The sequence below is a fragment of the Hypanus sabinus genome, chromosome 23, assembly GCF_030144855.1.
Source record: "Hypanus sabinus isolate sHypSab1 chromosome 23, sHypSab1.hap1, whole genome shotgun sequence".
Taxonomy (NCBI): domain Eukaryota; kingdom Metazoa; phylum Chordata; class Chondrichthyes; order Myliobatiformes; family Dasyatidae; genus Hypanus; species Hypanus sabinus.
Genome location: NC_082728.1, coordinates 11,442,919 through 11,457,191, shown reverse-complemented (window position 1 = coordinate 11,457,191; position 14,273 = coordinate 11,442,919). Strand labels below are relative to the sequence as shown.

At 43.9% G+C, this 14,273-nt stretch overlaps 1 protein-coding gene across 1 annotated transcript in view; it reads right to left on the bottom strand.

Moving 5' to 3' along the window:
- LOC132379970 (alpha-N-acetylgalactosaminide alpha-2,6-sialyltransferase 2-like) overlaps nt 1-14,273 on the bottom strand; it is an 80,268-nt gene that overhangs the window by 24,212 nt on the left and 41,783 nt on the right. Inside the window, exons 3-4 of the mRNA XM_059948384.1 lie at nt 8,963-9,131; nt 7,140-7,317 (exon numbers count right to left, since the gene is read on the bottom strand). Of these exons, the coding sequence (XP_059804367.1) occupies nt 7,140-7,317; nt 8,963-9,131 (347 nt within the window). The remainder of the gene's footprint in view (nt 1-7,139; nt 7,318-8,962; nt 9,132-14,273) is intronic.

Below are 14,273 nucleotides of genomic sequence, written 5' to 3'. Positions count from 1 at the left end.
ATAAAAAGAATCTGTCCCAACACAGACTCCTGTGGAACACCACTAGTCACCGGCAACCAATCAGAAAAGGCTCCCTTTATTCCCACTCCTTCCCTCCTGCCAATTAGCCACTACTTTATCCATGCTAGAATCTTTCCTGTAATACCATGGGCTCATAGTTTGTTAAGCAGCCTCATGTGTGGCACCTTGTCACAGATCTTTTGAAAATTCAAGTACACCACATCAACCAATTTTCTTTTGTCTTGCCTGTTTGTTATTTCTTCAAAGAATTCCAACAGATTTGTCAGCAAAGATTTTTCTCAGTACCCTGAGACCTCATCCTTAATACGACGGATGATTGATAAGTTTATGGCCTAAGGTAGAAGGAGTCAATTTTAGAAAACCTAGCACATTTATCTTTCAACATAGTCCCCTCCTACATTTACACACTTAGTCCAGCGGTCGTGGAGCATACGGATCTTGGACCTCCAGAAAGTGTCCACAGATGGGTGATTGATGAGTTCATGGTCTAATTTAGGAAATGAGTTATACAGCTCTCGTTAAATGCACATGCAGTTCAACTCTTTGAATGATTATACAAAAAGTTTGAAGTTAATAACTTCTACCTCAGGCCACGAACTTATCAATCACCCCGATGAGTTATTAACTGATGAGTTACTACAAACTTTCTGCATAGCCACTCAAAGGGTTGAACTGTCTTACAATTTACAAGTTTACATGAATAGACTTTCAAAAAAAAGTTGGCACCATAGTGGTATCATGGAAGCAACGTAAAATAAAATGAGTGAAGGAATCTGGTTAGGCACCACACCCACTCATGAGACTAGACAGATCAAGATCACTATGTACGTGAGGTAATATGACACTGAGCCAAGAAAGGTCCCCATATTCTCTCAAATATATTCTGTGTATTGGGTTTGTGCAGACGCAGTCTTTTCATTTGTATAATAGACAACATCTCCTTGAGCCAGTGTGCAAAGGTAGGTGGAGTAGTAGACTTCCAGATCAGATGAACAAGTTTCTTAGATGGCGAGGTTGTGATTGGGCTGAATGTCTCTAGAATAGGCTTTTGAGAGCCACTCAAAAATTGCAGTCCAAAAGTTGTATAATGTAGGGCAAAACCAGTAAGGATGTGCTAGTGAGCCGTCAGCAGAGCGGCACCTGTCGCAATCAGGAGACACAGATGGGAAGATGCGATTCAGTTTTGTTTTTGATTAATGCAATCTATGCATCACCTTGTACTGGCTTAACCTGTAGCGTGAATTAATAGAACAACAGTGAACCCCGGACATTGTCGCCTCCCAAAGTTCCACTGATATCTCTGAGTTCAAGTCCCTAGCCCAGGCTTCCCTAATAAAATCTGTAGAAACCAAAGGAGTAAAGCAATTCACAAATTTTGATATTAACTGTTTGGAGTCTGCAGGCAGCAAGAGGTTTTCAAGAAAGGGATGGGTGGTGGAAATAGGCTGGAAGTGTGGGCACTTATCCTTAACGCAATATCTAACTTGGAGGTAGCGAAAAAAATGTGAATTTGGAAGGGTAAATGTAGTGCTTAATTGTGCGAATGATGCAAATTGGCCATCGATGTACAGGTCTAAGAAAGTTTTGATACCCCTCTCTCTCCAGACTGCAAACACCCCATCTAACTGTCCAGGCTTAAATGAGCGATTTTGACAAGGGGGAGCATGTATAGAAACACTGGGAAGTTGGTGAGCCACTTTTATCTGGTTTAACATTCGTAATGAATTCTTTAAGGTGAAGTTTTCTTGGATTAGCTTGTGTGTTGAGGCATAAGTGGAAAGCAGAAGAGCAGGAAGTGAAGAATATTTAACAACAGAGGCTTCCAGTTGTAGCCATGAAGGATTTTCTTTGGTCTCAGCACCTCCACATGTCCAGTGTGTAAGAGCCCTGGAGTTAGCTGCCCAATAGTAACGTTTGAAAATTGGCAGACCAACACCGCCCTTCCTAAGAGGTTTGTGTAGGTGAGCCTTAGATATCCTGTGTGATTTATAGCCCCGCACAAAGGGCAATATGATAGAGTCAAGTTTCTTAAAAAAGGATGCATTTAAGTATATAGGCAGGTTTTGAAAAAGGTATAGAAACTGGGTAAGGTCACCATTTTGATCGCATTTACCTGTCCAATCATGGAGAAGGGCAGCATCCTCCAGGACTCGATATTTGTTCTGAGTTTTTCTAAGGATTCTATAAAGTTAAATTAGAAAAGGTGCTTTGGGTTCTTAGTCAGTTTAATCCCCAAATAGGTGAAACAGTCCTTCTCTACTCTAAAAGGCAACTTTTTCAGGAAGTCTTCAGTAAATTGATCCACTAAGGGCATGAATTTGCTCTTTCCCCAATTTATGGTATAACCAGAAATACTCCCGAGGGAATTTATATATTCTAGTAGGATGGGAATAGAAACCGCTGGGTCGGCTAGACAAACAAGGAGGTCGTCCGCATACGGGGTCACACAGGTCTCAATAGTGCCCAACGTAATACCTTTAACGTGTGGGTGGGCCCTAATGCCAATTGCCAGGGGCTCCAGCACTATGTTAAACAGCAAGGGGGACAATGGGTCCCCTTGGCGAACACCACATTGCAGGGAGAACCGATTGGATTTATCCCCATTTTGAGAATGGAGGATTTCGGATTAGTATATAATACTTTAACCCATTCTATAGAAGTGTCGCCGAATCCAAACTTCTTGAGTGTTGCAATTAGATAGGGCCACTCTATCATATCGAATGCCTTGTGGGCATCTAGAGACAGAATAGCAGCTCTGTCATCTTTCCCATAAATGGCACACAAAATATTGAGAATTTTGCAGACATTACAAAAGGAGTACCTGCCCGGGATAAATCCTGTTTGGTCTGGGTGAATGATGTTTTCTATATGCTTACTGAGCCGATTTGCTAACACTTTTGTAATTATTTTCAGATCATAATTTAGTAGTGCAATGGGCCTGTAGCTTCCAGGGTCCATTTCATCTTTATCTTTCTTTAACAGAACACAGAAATTTGCTTCACTGAGAGAGGGTGGGAGCCTCTTGTAACTGATGAGTTATTAACTTCAAACTTTCTGTAAAATCAAAGAGTTGAACTGCATGTGCATGTAATGAGAGCTGTATAACTCATCTCCTTCTACCTTAGGCCATGAACTTATCAATCACCCCTTGTAATCAATTCTAACACTGAGGTCAGGCTAACTGGCCTATAGTTTCATTTTATCTGCATATCTCCCTTCTTGAAGAGTGGAGTGACTCCAATTTTCAACTTGCAATTTTCCATTCTTCCAGAACCATTCCAGAAGCTAGCAATCCTTGAAATATCATTACTAATGCTGCCACGATCTCTTCAATCACCTCTTTCAGAACTCCGGGGAGTGTACCATCTGGTCCATCTACCATCAGACCTTTCAGTTTCACAAGACCTTCTCTCTAGTAAGGGTAATTTCAAATACTTCGTGACCCCTGACACTCAGAACTTCCACCATATGGCTAGTGTCTTCCACAGTGAAGACTGATTCAAAATACTTATTCAGTTCATCCGCCATTTCTTTGTTCCCCATCACTATCTCTGCAACATCATTTTCCACTGGTCTGATATCCACTCTTGCCTTTCTTTTACACTTTCGGTATCTAAAGAAAATTCTGGTATCCTCTTTAATACTATTGGCTTGCTAACTTTCGTATTCTATTTTTACCTTCTTAATGACTTTTTAGTTGCCTTCTGTTGGTTTTTAAAAGCTTCCCAATGCTCTGCTCTCTCTTTGGCTTTTATTTTGGCTCTGACTTCCCTTGTTAGTCATGGTTATGTCATATTTTTTTCAGAATACTTCTTCCTCTTAGGGATGTATATATCCTTTGACTTCTGAAGTGGTTCCAGAAACTCCAGCTATTCCTGCTCTGCTGCCATTCCTGCCTGTGTTCTTTTCCGATCGATTCTGGCCAGCACCTCTCTCATGCCATTATTCCGCTGTAATACTGAAACATCTGGCTGTAGCTGACCATTCTCAAATTTCATGCTGAATTTGATCATATCATGATCATTTACCCCCAAGGGTTCTTTTACCTTAAGCTCTCTAATCAATTCTGGTTCATTGCACAACACCCAATCCCGAATAGCTGACTCCCAGTGGGCTCAACCACGAGAACCTCTAAAAACTGCCATCACTCCAGAAATTCCACCTGCTGGAATCCAGCACCAACCTGATTTGCCAAACCTGCTTTCATATTGAAGTCCCCTATGACTATTGTAACATTGCCATTTTAGCATACATTTTCTAAGGCCACATCATTACCATTGTATGGGGGTCCATATACAACTCCTATTGGGGTCTTTTTTACCCTTGCAGTTCTTTAGCTCTGTCCACAATGATTCAACACCTTCCAACCCCATGTCACCTCTTTCGAATCATTTGATTTCATTTTTTTTTAAATCAACAGTCAATGCCACCCCCTCTGCCTTTCTTAGGACATTAAGCTCCCAGCTATAAACTTTCAGACATGATTCAGTGATGCCGACAACATCATACACACCAATCTGCAACAGTGCTGCAAGTTCATCAACCTTATTCCACATACTGCGTGCAAACATAACACCTTCAGTCCTGTTTTCACCCTTCTCAATTTTGTCCACCTTTTACGTTGCAACTCATCCTGTTGACTGCAAGTTTGTCCCATCCACAGCCCCTCCTCACTACCCATTGCCATCTTCAGCACTATTATCTGCCTTTCCTATGATATTTCTTGCATCGAAGCACAGGCAGCTCAGGGCACTCGTCACACCGTGCTCAACCTTTTGGTTCCTGACTCAGGGGTCTTACCGACACCCAGCTCCACAGCCTCTCCACTAACTGTTCTAGCACATCCCGACACCCAGCTCCATAACCTCTCCACTAACTGTTCTAGCACATCCCAACACCCAGCTCCACAGCCTCTTCACTAACTGTTCTAGCACATCCCAACACCCAGCTCCATAACCTCTTCACTAACTGTTCTAGCACATCCCGACACCCAGCTCCATAACCTCTCCACTAACTGTTCTAGCACATCCCAACACCCAGCTCCATAACCTCTCCACTAACTGTTCCGGCACATCCCAACACCCAGCTCTATAACCTCTCCACTAACTGTTCTAGCACATCCCAACACCCAGCTCCATAACCTCTCCACTAACTGTTCTAGCACATCCCGACACCCAGCTCCACAGCCTCTCCACTAACTGTTCCGGCACATCCCGACACCCAGCTCCATAACCTCTCCACTAACTGTTCTAGCACATCCCGACACCCAGCTCCATAACCTCTCCACTAACTGTTCTAGCACATCCCAACACCCAGCTCCATAACCTCTCCACTAACTGTTCTAGCACATCCCAACACCCAGCTCCATAACCTCTTCACTAACTGTTCTAGCACATCCCAACACCCAGCTCCACAGCCTCTTCACTAACTGTTCTAGCACATCCGGACACCCAGCTCCATAACCTCTCCACTAACTGTTCTAGCACATCCCAACACCCAGCTCCATAACCTCTTCACTAACTGTTCTAGCACATCCCAACACCCAGCTCCATAACCTCTCCACTAACTGTTCTAGCACATCCCAACACCCAGCTCCATAACCTCTTCACTAACTGTTCCAGCACATCCCGACACCCAGCTCCATAACCTCTCCACTAACTGTTCCGGCACATCCCAACACCCAGCTCCATAACCTCTCCACTAACTGTTCCGGCACATCCCAACACCCAGCTCTATAACCTCTCCACTAACTGTTCTAGCACATCCCAACACCCAGCTCCACAGCCTCTTCACTAACTGTTCTAGCACATCCCAACACCCAGCTCCATAACCTCTTCACTAACTGTTCTAGCACATCCCGACACCCAGCTCCATAACCTCTCCACTAACTGTTCTGGCACATCCCAACACCCAGCTCCATAACCTCTTCACTAACTGTTCTAGCACATCCCGACACCCAGCTCCATAACCTCTTCACTAACTGTTCTAGCACATCTCGACACCCAGCTCCATAACCTCTCCACTAACTGTTCCGGCACTCTGGTTTCCATCCCCTTGCAACTCTAGTTTAAACTCCACCCAACAGCACTGAAACACCTTCCAGCGAAGATATTAGTCCCTCTCCAGTTCAGGTACAAACTGTCCCTTCTGTACTGGTCCCACCTTCCCTGAAGAGAGCCCAATGATCCAAAGATCTTATGCCCTCCCTCCTACGCCAACTCCTTAGCCACATATTAAACTGTATAATCTTCCCAGCTCTTGCTTCACTAGCACGTGGCACAGGTAGCAATCCTGAATAGAGTGGTTACTGAGTGTATCTTCGTGGTCTTCTGTTGCTGTAGCCCATCTGCCCAAGGTTCAACATGTGAGTTCAGAGATGCTCTTCCTCAGACCACTGTGGTAATGTGTGGTTATTTGAGACACTGTCACCTTCCTGACGGCTTGAACCAGTCTGGCCATTCTCCTCTGACCCTTCTCATTAACAAGGCATTTTCACCCTCACAAGTGCCACTCACTGAATGTTGTTTTGTTTTTCAAACTACTCTCTGTAAACTCTAGAGACTGTTGTGCGTGAAAATTCCAGAACATCAGCAGTTTCTGAGATCATTTAAACCATCCCGTCTGGGATCAACAAACACTCCACAGTCAAAGTCACTCAGATCAAACCTCCTCCACATTCTGATGTTTTGTCGGAACAACAACTGAACCTCTTGACTATGTCTGCATGCTTTTGTGCATTGAGTTGCTGCCAGATGATTGGCTGATGCAATATTTGCATTAATGAACAGGGGTCCAAGTGTACCTAATAAAGTGGTCAACTTTTGTGTAAAAAGAAGTTGGTTCCCCTCCCCCCCAGCCACCTCACAAGCTCCTATTGAATCTCTCCCCTCTCACCTTAAACCTATGCTTTCTTGATCTTGAAGGTGCAACCCTGCAAGAAAGACTAGGTGCATTCCCCTCGTTATTTTATACACCTCTGTAAAACCAGTTAATAAATTGAGCTTGGATGGGACAAAACAAGGACTGGATTTTCCAAATGAATGGACTGAGAGTGTGTGAAGCAGGCCAAAACCATCTCCACCACCTGGAATTCCCTCGCCATTGAGAGAAAAGTTCACCTGAATACATAGTCGTGCTGGTCGATTTCCTTGCCCTTTCGAGAGCCATTCAGAATTCCCCCATTTCCGATCACCGCGCAGCGGATACAGTCCGACTTCTTGTTCGGCTTTTTCTCCCAGTCATCAAAGAGGACGGCATTGGCAGAGGTGTTGAGGTAGCTCAGAGTATCCTTCAGATCTGTAACAACGAGACGAACGCTTACCCACCGTCACAAGATGAAGCAAAATACAGCCAGCAGTGGCACAGATGCCATTTCACAGCCCAGAGAAACACATACTTTTTATTGCTTACAGACAGAGTGCAGAACAAACCCTCCTGGGCCCAATGAGTGTCACAGCCCACCTATTTAACCCTAGCCTAATCACAGGGCAATTTATTAACCTAATAACTAGTAGGATTCTGAGGCAAAACTGCCCACAGGGAGGATGTACAAGACTTCTCAAAGTTGGTGCCAGAATTAAGCTCAGAGTTTCACTGTCCCGAGCTATGTGGTACCATCATGCTGCTATGCTCCTCTGCGTGCTCATTACACGAACCACGGGCAGCTCAGTAAGTTACGAGGGCAATGTGAATCACCGCTGGTGCTTTGCAGAGAGTGCAAATGAGAATCTGTGGGTTGGGTTGGCAGCTGGTCCGTCAGCATTTATTTGATTTGCCTGAGAAACGAGCGGGCCTGCCTCCGCCTGAGGCTGAATCCAGCATGAGTAAAAGTGCTTGCGTGCCTGTTCTTGCAGAAACGCAGCTCCAGAATAATACCCAACACTTCATCTTCAGGTGTGCCGCTTGTGCTGACATTGCTTAACACAGCCTGCCCTGGAACACAAGGCAAGGCCATTGGATTCCAAGTAATTGGTTTATAGGTCATTACAGAATGTCTCTCTGGTGCTTCCCACTCCTTCTCCTCTCCCTTCCCTTTTCCTCAACCATGATTCCCCTCTCCCTGCCCCCTTCCCACTCTCAGTCCACAATAGAGACCCATATCAGAATCGGGTTTATCATCACTCACAGATGTCATGAAATTTGTTTTTTCTCTTGCAGCAGAAGTGCAGTGCAATACACAAAACTACTACAGTACTGTGCAAAAGTCTTAGACACCCTAGCTGTATACATGTGCCCAAGACTTTTGCACAGTACTGTATGATGTGAAATTTTCTGCTTTGCTTATAGTAAATGTGTGTTGGCACGTGGCCCAGTAAATGTGTGAAGGTCACTGGTTCGAGCCTCAGCTGAGGCAGCGCTTTGTGTCCTTGAGCAAGGCACTTAACTACACATTGCTCTGCGACGTCTCCAGTGCCAAGCTGCTTGGGCCCTAGTGCCCTTCCCTTGGACAACATCGGTGGCGTGGAGAGGGGAAGGCCTGCAGCTTGGGCAACTGCCGGTCTCCCACACAACCCTGCCCAGGCCTACGTCCTGGAAACCACAAATCCATGGTCTCACGAGACTAACGGAAACCTACAGAGTGAGTGTAGTACTTACAGTGCCTATAAAAAGTATTCACTCCCCCCCCCCCCCTTGGTGGTTTTCATGTTTTATTGTTTTACAACATTGAATCACAGTGGATTTAACTTGGCTTGTTTTGACACTGATCAACAGAAAAAAGATTTAGGGTCAGAGAGAAAACAGATCTCTAGTAAGTGATCTAAATTAATGACAAATATAAAACACAAAATAATTGATTACATAAGTAATCACCCCCTTCAAGTCAGTAATTAGTAGATACACTTTCGGCAGCAATTATCACCTTGAGATCAGTGATAATGGTCATCAGTATGATGTAATACCCATGCAGAGTATCGAAAATGACACCAAAGAAAATATTTACCTTCGTAACTTATCACACTCCATCCATGAGCCCCATTGTACCACTTCAGCCTCTGGTATGCCTGCTCCGTCACGTGTTTACACCATTGAAGGATAGGTACCGTTCCCAAGAAAACGTCCTTGAACTCTGATGTATTTGCCAGTCGACCTCTTGCAGTCACAGGACATTTCTGATGAACAACAAAAAAAAACTCTGTGTTACGATCAAAGAGACTTATCTTTAATCTAAGCAGATGGTTAGTGAAAAGAAGGAAGTCTTGCAAACTGCACGTTTTTGCATTTTGGGGCAACGGATTAGAGGAGCGAGTTGCGTTACACTATCACAGAACCAGTGACCCAGGCTGAATTCCTGCCATTGTGTGTCATGAGTTTGCACACTCTACCCATGACCAAGTGGGTTTCCTCACCCATCCCAAAGACGTACAGGTTAGCAGGGGTTAGATGCACAGATCATTGGTCACAAGGGTGTAATTGAAGGACCTGTTACCGTGCTGAACTCTAAGTACACAAAATAAATTAATTTCTTCACCTGATTTAATGCACAAAGGCAACTACTCTAACTCCATTTGTCCCCATTAGGGCCATAATCTTCAAAGCCTTGTCTAATAATGTGTCTGTCTAAATGCCTCTGAAACACAGCAGTTCTATCTGTTCTGGGCATTCCAATCAGGGAAATCACCTTATGGACTTCAATTCCATTTAAGTTCCTCAGTGACGGATCCCGACAATATTTTCATTGTAGTAATCTGGCTTACCTGCAGCCTTCCCCCCTCCCCCCCCAGGATTGGCGAGACTACAACCAGAGGGCAAAAGGCAAAATATACAATATTCAATTTTCAAGATGGCTTGACGTAATTTCCAGTACACAAGTGTAAAGGAGAATGAAATAATTGTTACTCCAGATCCAATGCAGAGCAAAAACACCCCAGAAAAGATGAAAGAATGCAATAATAGAAAAAAAACATTTTTTCATTTTTAGAATGATTTTATTGGTACGTAATCTTCTACAGCTATAAAATTATACAAAACCTCAACAAATTAATATATATACAATTAATAAAGTTGAAGAAAATAAAAACTGATTGTAATATATAAAAATGAGGAAAAAACATTTTATATGTAAGGAAAAGAAAAAGAACCCCATCTAACTAAGAAAAAAAACCCACTGACTACAAAAAAAAGGGGGAGAAAAACCATTCGTAATCAATCCCTGGAGCAATACGTCTTACATATCTATCTATCTCTACATATATATATATATACACACACACACACACATCATATATATAAAAACCATCAACCACCAATCTATCAATTCATATTTATATAAAATAAGATTGGAAGGAAACCATATAAAATAATTCAAATTAAATGATACCATTTGGCAAAAGAGACCCATCTTCTCTCAAAATCGAATCGGGGATCAAAAGTTCTACTTCTACACGGTAAATATAAACATATAAGAGAGCTTGTATACATAGATTAAATGTTCATAAAATGAGGCTAGGCACAGGAGTGTTGGTAGATAAGGAGACTGACAGAAAATGATTAAGTAGTGGTACTGGTGGAGGGTGTTGGGGGGTGTGCTAGTGGGTGGAGCTGTTGCTCAGCCTTCTTCTTGGGGTAACTGTTCTGAGGCAAATTCAGGGTATGCCAGCGGTCGCTCTCCACTGAGGCCACAGGGTTGGCGGCATTCGAAAGGCTGCAGGACAGCGGCACAGCGGTCGCTCTTTGCCGAAGGACTGCGCTCGAACAGCCACTCTCCTCAGTTCTGGCGGAAGAATGTTTTCAAAGTTCTGAGATTTACGTGATCATTGGACCGTAGTTTAGCTGTCTGTCACTGACCAGCAGGTTGGGGTTCCAGGTGGGCGACGTTATTGGCTTCAGCCTGAGGGAGGAGTTGGGTCTGATGCTGCTGACACTGTTCTTTTTTGCGGGGTAGGAAGATGAGCGTTTTCCAAGTTCAAGCATATTGTCACTGGCATGCACACCTGGGGCATGAATGCCTCAAAAATTTAGTTTGGGAAATAGCAGCACAGAGTATTACAAACATGACAAATACATCAAATTAGAGGATGTTTTGCATGACTAAAACAAACCATTAAACATAAATCACACTGGTGGCAATTATGCTTTATCTGGTATCTTCATGACCTGAAGGCAGTGGGGAAGTTGATTTGTACCGAGATAACTCCACTCATCTCAACTCTGAACTGATTCCACAACCTCCGGACTCTGCAAGTCATGTCCTCAGCTCCACAGCATTATAAAGGTTAAGAACCCCTAGTTTAGAAAGTTATGGGTTAAATGGTGGCAAATGGGCTTCTGCCAAAAGCTCTGGGATATCATTGGAAAAATTTCAAAGGTCAGGACTGATAAATGTTTTCTGTCCCAGTCCCACTGAGCACCATGGCTGCATGATGATATCACACAGCTCACGATGTCCTGAGGTTGGGTGTTCAATTCCAGCGCCATTCTGTGAGGAGTTTGTACGTTCTCCCCATGAAACACGTGGGTTTTCCCCGGGTGATCTGCTTTCCTCCGACAGTCCAAAGACATAGGGGTAGTAAGTTGGTCATTGTAAGTTGTCCTTTGATCAGGTTAGGGTTAGTCGGAGCATTCTACACGTGATCTCACGAAGTCTAATGAACAGCTCCTCTGAGGGAACAAGTTTCAACCCCGGGACCTCAAAGTTCAAAGTAAATGTATTATCAAAGTACGCAGGACATGTCACCATATACTACTCTGAGAGTCATTTTCTTGCAAGCATTTACATTAGAACAGAAAAATACAGCAGAATCAATGAAAAACTACACACAAAGACGGACAACCAATGTGCAAAAGCAGACAAACTATGTGAATGCAGTGTTAATAAATAATACTGAGAACACGAATTGTAGAGTCCTTGAGAGGGAGGCTGTGGAATCGGTGCACAGCTGAGGTGAGTGAAGATATCCCTCTCTTGTTCAATGGTTCAAGAGCCTGATGGTGAAAAGTAATAGCTCTTCCTGAACCTGTTGGGGTGGGAGCTGAAGCTCCTATACCTCCTTCCCAAAGGCAGAAAGCCTGGGAAGGTGGGGGTCCTTGATGATGGATGCTGCTTTCTTGTGGCAGCGTCCTTGTAGGGTTGCTCAATGGTGGGGAGAGCTTTGCTTGTGATGGACTGGGCTGTGTCCACCACCTTTTATAGGCTTTTTCATTCATGAGCATTAGTGTTTCCATACACTGTGATGCAACCTCACTTCACATTGAACTTAGTTTGGTGAAACAAATTTAGCTCCCCACAGGTTCAATGTCCATTTCTTTTCCATTTCCAACTGCCATGCTTTAGAGTAACTGTTACGTTGATAACGTGGATCTTTAGCCTGCCCACTCTCTCCACCCTTCCTCCCTTCCCTCCAGTTCTGACGAAGGGTCCTTGTCCCAAAATGTTGACCATTTTCCTCACCACAGATGCTACTGAGCAGGCCCAACATTTTCCTTCCTTGTGTCACACTGCTCAGAAGCGGATCTCTCCAACCTGGATGTCTTCCTGAGCTAGTCTCATTATCTGCGTTTTGCCCATGACCTCTAAGAGCATCATGAGCATCTTTGAGCCCCATATCTAAAGAAGGATTCAAAGGAATTGATGTACATTTGTTATTGAATACAACTCTGAGATTCGTCCTCCCACATGCAGCCACAAGACAAAGAAACACCATGAAACCCGTTCAAGAAAACATCAAGCAAATGCGTGATAAAGGAACAAATTGCACAAACAGCAAAGGGCGAGTGAACAACACATAGAATATGACACCTCAAACCAGGAGTCGAGTAGTATTCCGTTTTACTCTTTTTCCATAAATGCTGCCTGGCCTGCTGAGTTCCTCCAGCATCTTGTGTGAGATGCTTGGATTGGAAGCAAACTGCAGACTTTCTCATGTTTGTGTTCACATTAGATCAGTTCAGCATGGCGCTCCGCCACTAGCCACCGCAGGCTGCGCGCTGAGCCACTCTTCGCTGAGGTGCCCCAGTCTGTATTGATCACCCCAATCAATAGCAAATAAACCAGGATCCAGAAATGCAGGCACTATGAACCTCAAAGTTCCCCCAACAAACAAGTCCACAGATGTGCTGGCACTGGAGAAATTATCCCCGGAATTAAAAGGTTAATGTCTGAGGAGCATTTGATGGCCCCAGGCCTGTGCTCATTGGAGTCAAGAACAATGAGGGCAGCATTTCACTGAAATACTTGGGTGGAGGGTTTGAGGAGGAAGTTTAGACCAGAAATTGCACTTCAGCAAACATAGATTGCCCAACCATTAATACCAAATGTCAACAGCTCCATATTTGCTTTGCTGGCCTGTTGCCTGAAACAAATACGCACAAATGTGAAGCATATCAATCATAAGCAAAATACTGCAGATGCTGGAAATTTGAAGCAAGTGTTAGAAATAGCAAATCAGACAGCACATGGAGAGAGAAAAAGAAACAAAATAGATTAAGCAACAGCTGAGAATAAAAACTAGGTTTCTGCTACAGGGGCAGATAACAAACAACAGGAAGATCAAAAGAGGTTTATAGTAGTATTTTTGTTTAGTATCTTGAGGAAGCTAAATAAAGGAAAACCATGAAAGTATGAGGCGCAAGTGGGCTCCAATAGATTGCAGACAGAGATTTATTTATCACACGTACATCAAAACATGTGGACCAAATACCTAGAATACCCAGCTTCTGAAGTCAGTGAAGAGTGATCGCATTAATAGCAAGTGGCTTTTTCCCTGGGGCTGAATCGGCTAACACAAGGGGCCATAGTTTTAAGGTGCTTGGAAGTAGATAGAAGGGGAATGTCAGAGGTAAGTTTTTCACACGGAGAGTGGTGGGTGCATGGAATACACTGCCAGTGAAGGTAGTAGAGGTGGATACGATAGGGTCTTTTAAGAGACTCTTACATAGGCACATGGAGCTTAGAAAAATAGAGGGCTGTGAGGTAGGGGAATTCTAGGCAGCTTCTACAGTAGGTTACATGGTCGGCACAACATTGTGGGCCGAAGGGCCAGTAATGCACTGTAGATTTCTAGGTTCTAAGAGACATTTTGTGCTGGACATGAATGAATACCTACTATAATCTCTCCTTGAGCTCGTTAACTGTTGGCTACTCTTCGTCCACTGTTAACCCTTTAAGTACTGTTCTAATGCTCCCCCATGTCCGAGAGACTGGGGCTAAGGTTTGAAAGCCCAAAGGCAGCCTGAGCTGGGGTTGGAAGCCTGTCTGTGTGGATGAAGGGTGGGTGTGTGAGAGCGTAGCAGTTAGCATAACGCTTTTGTGCGCC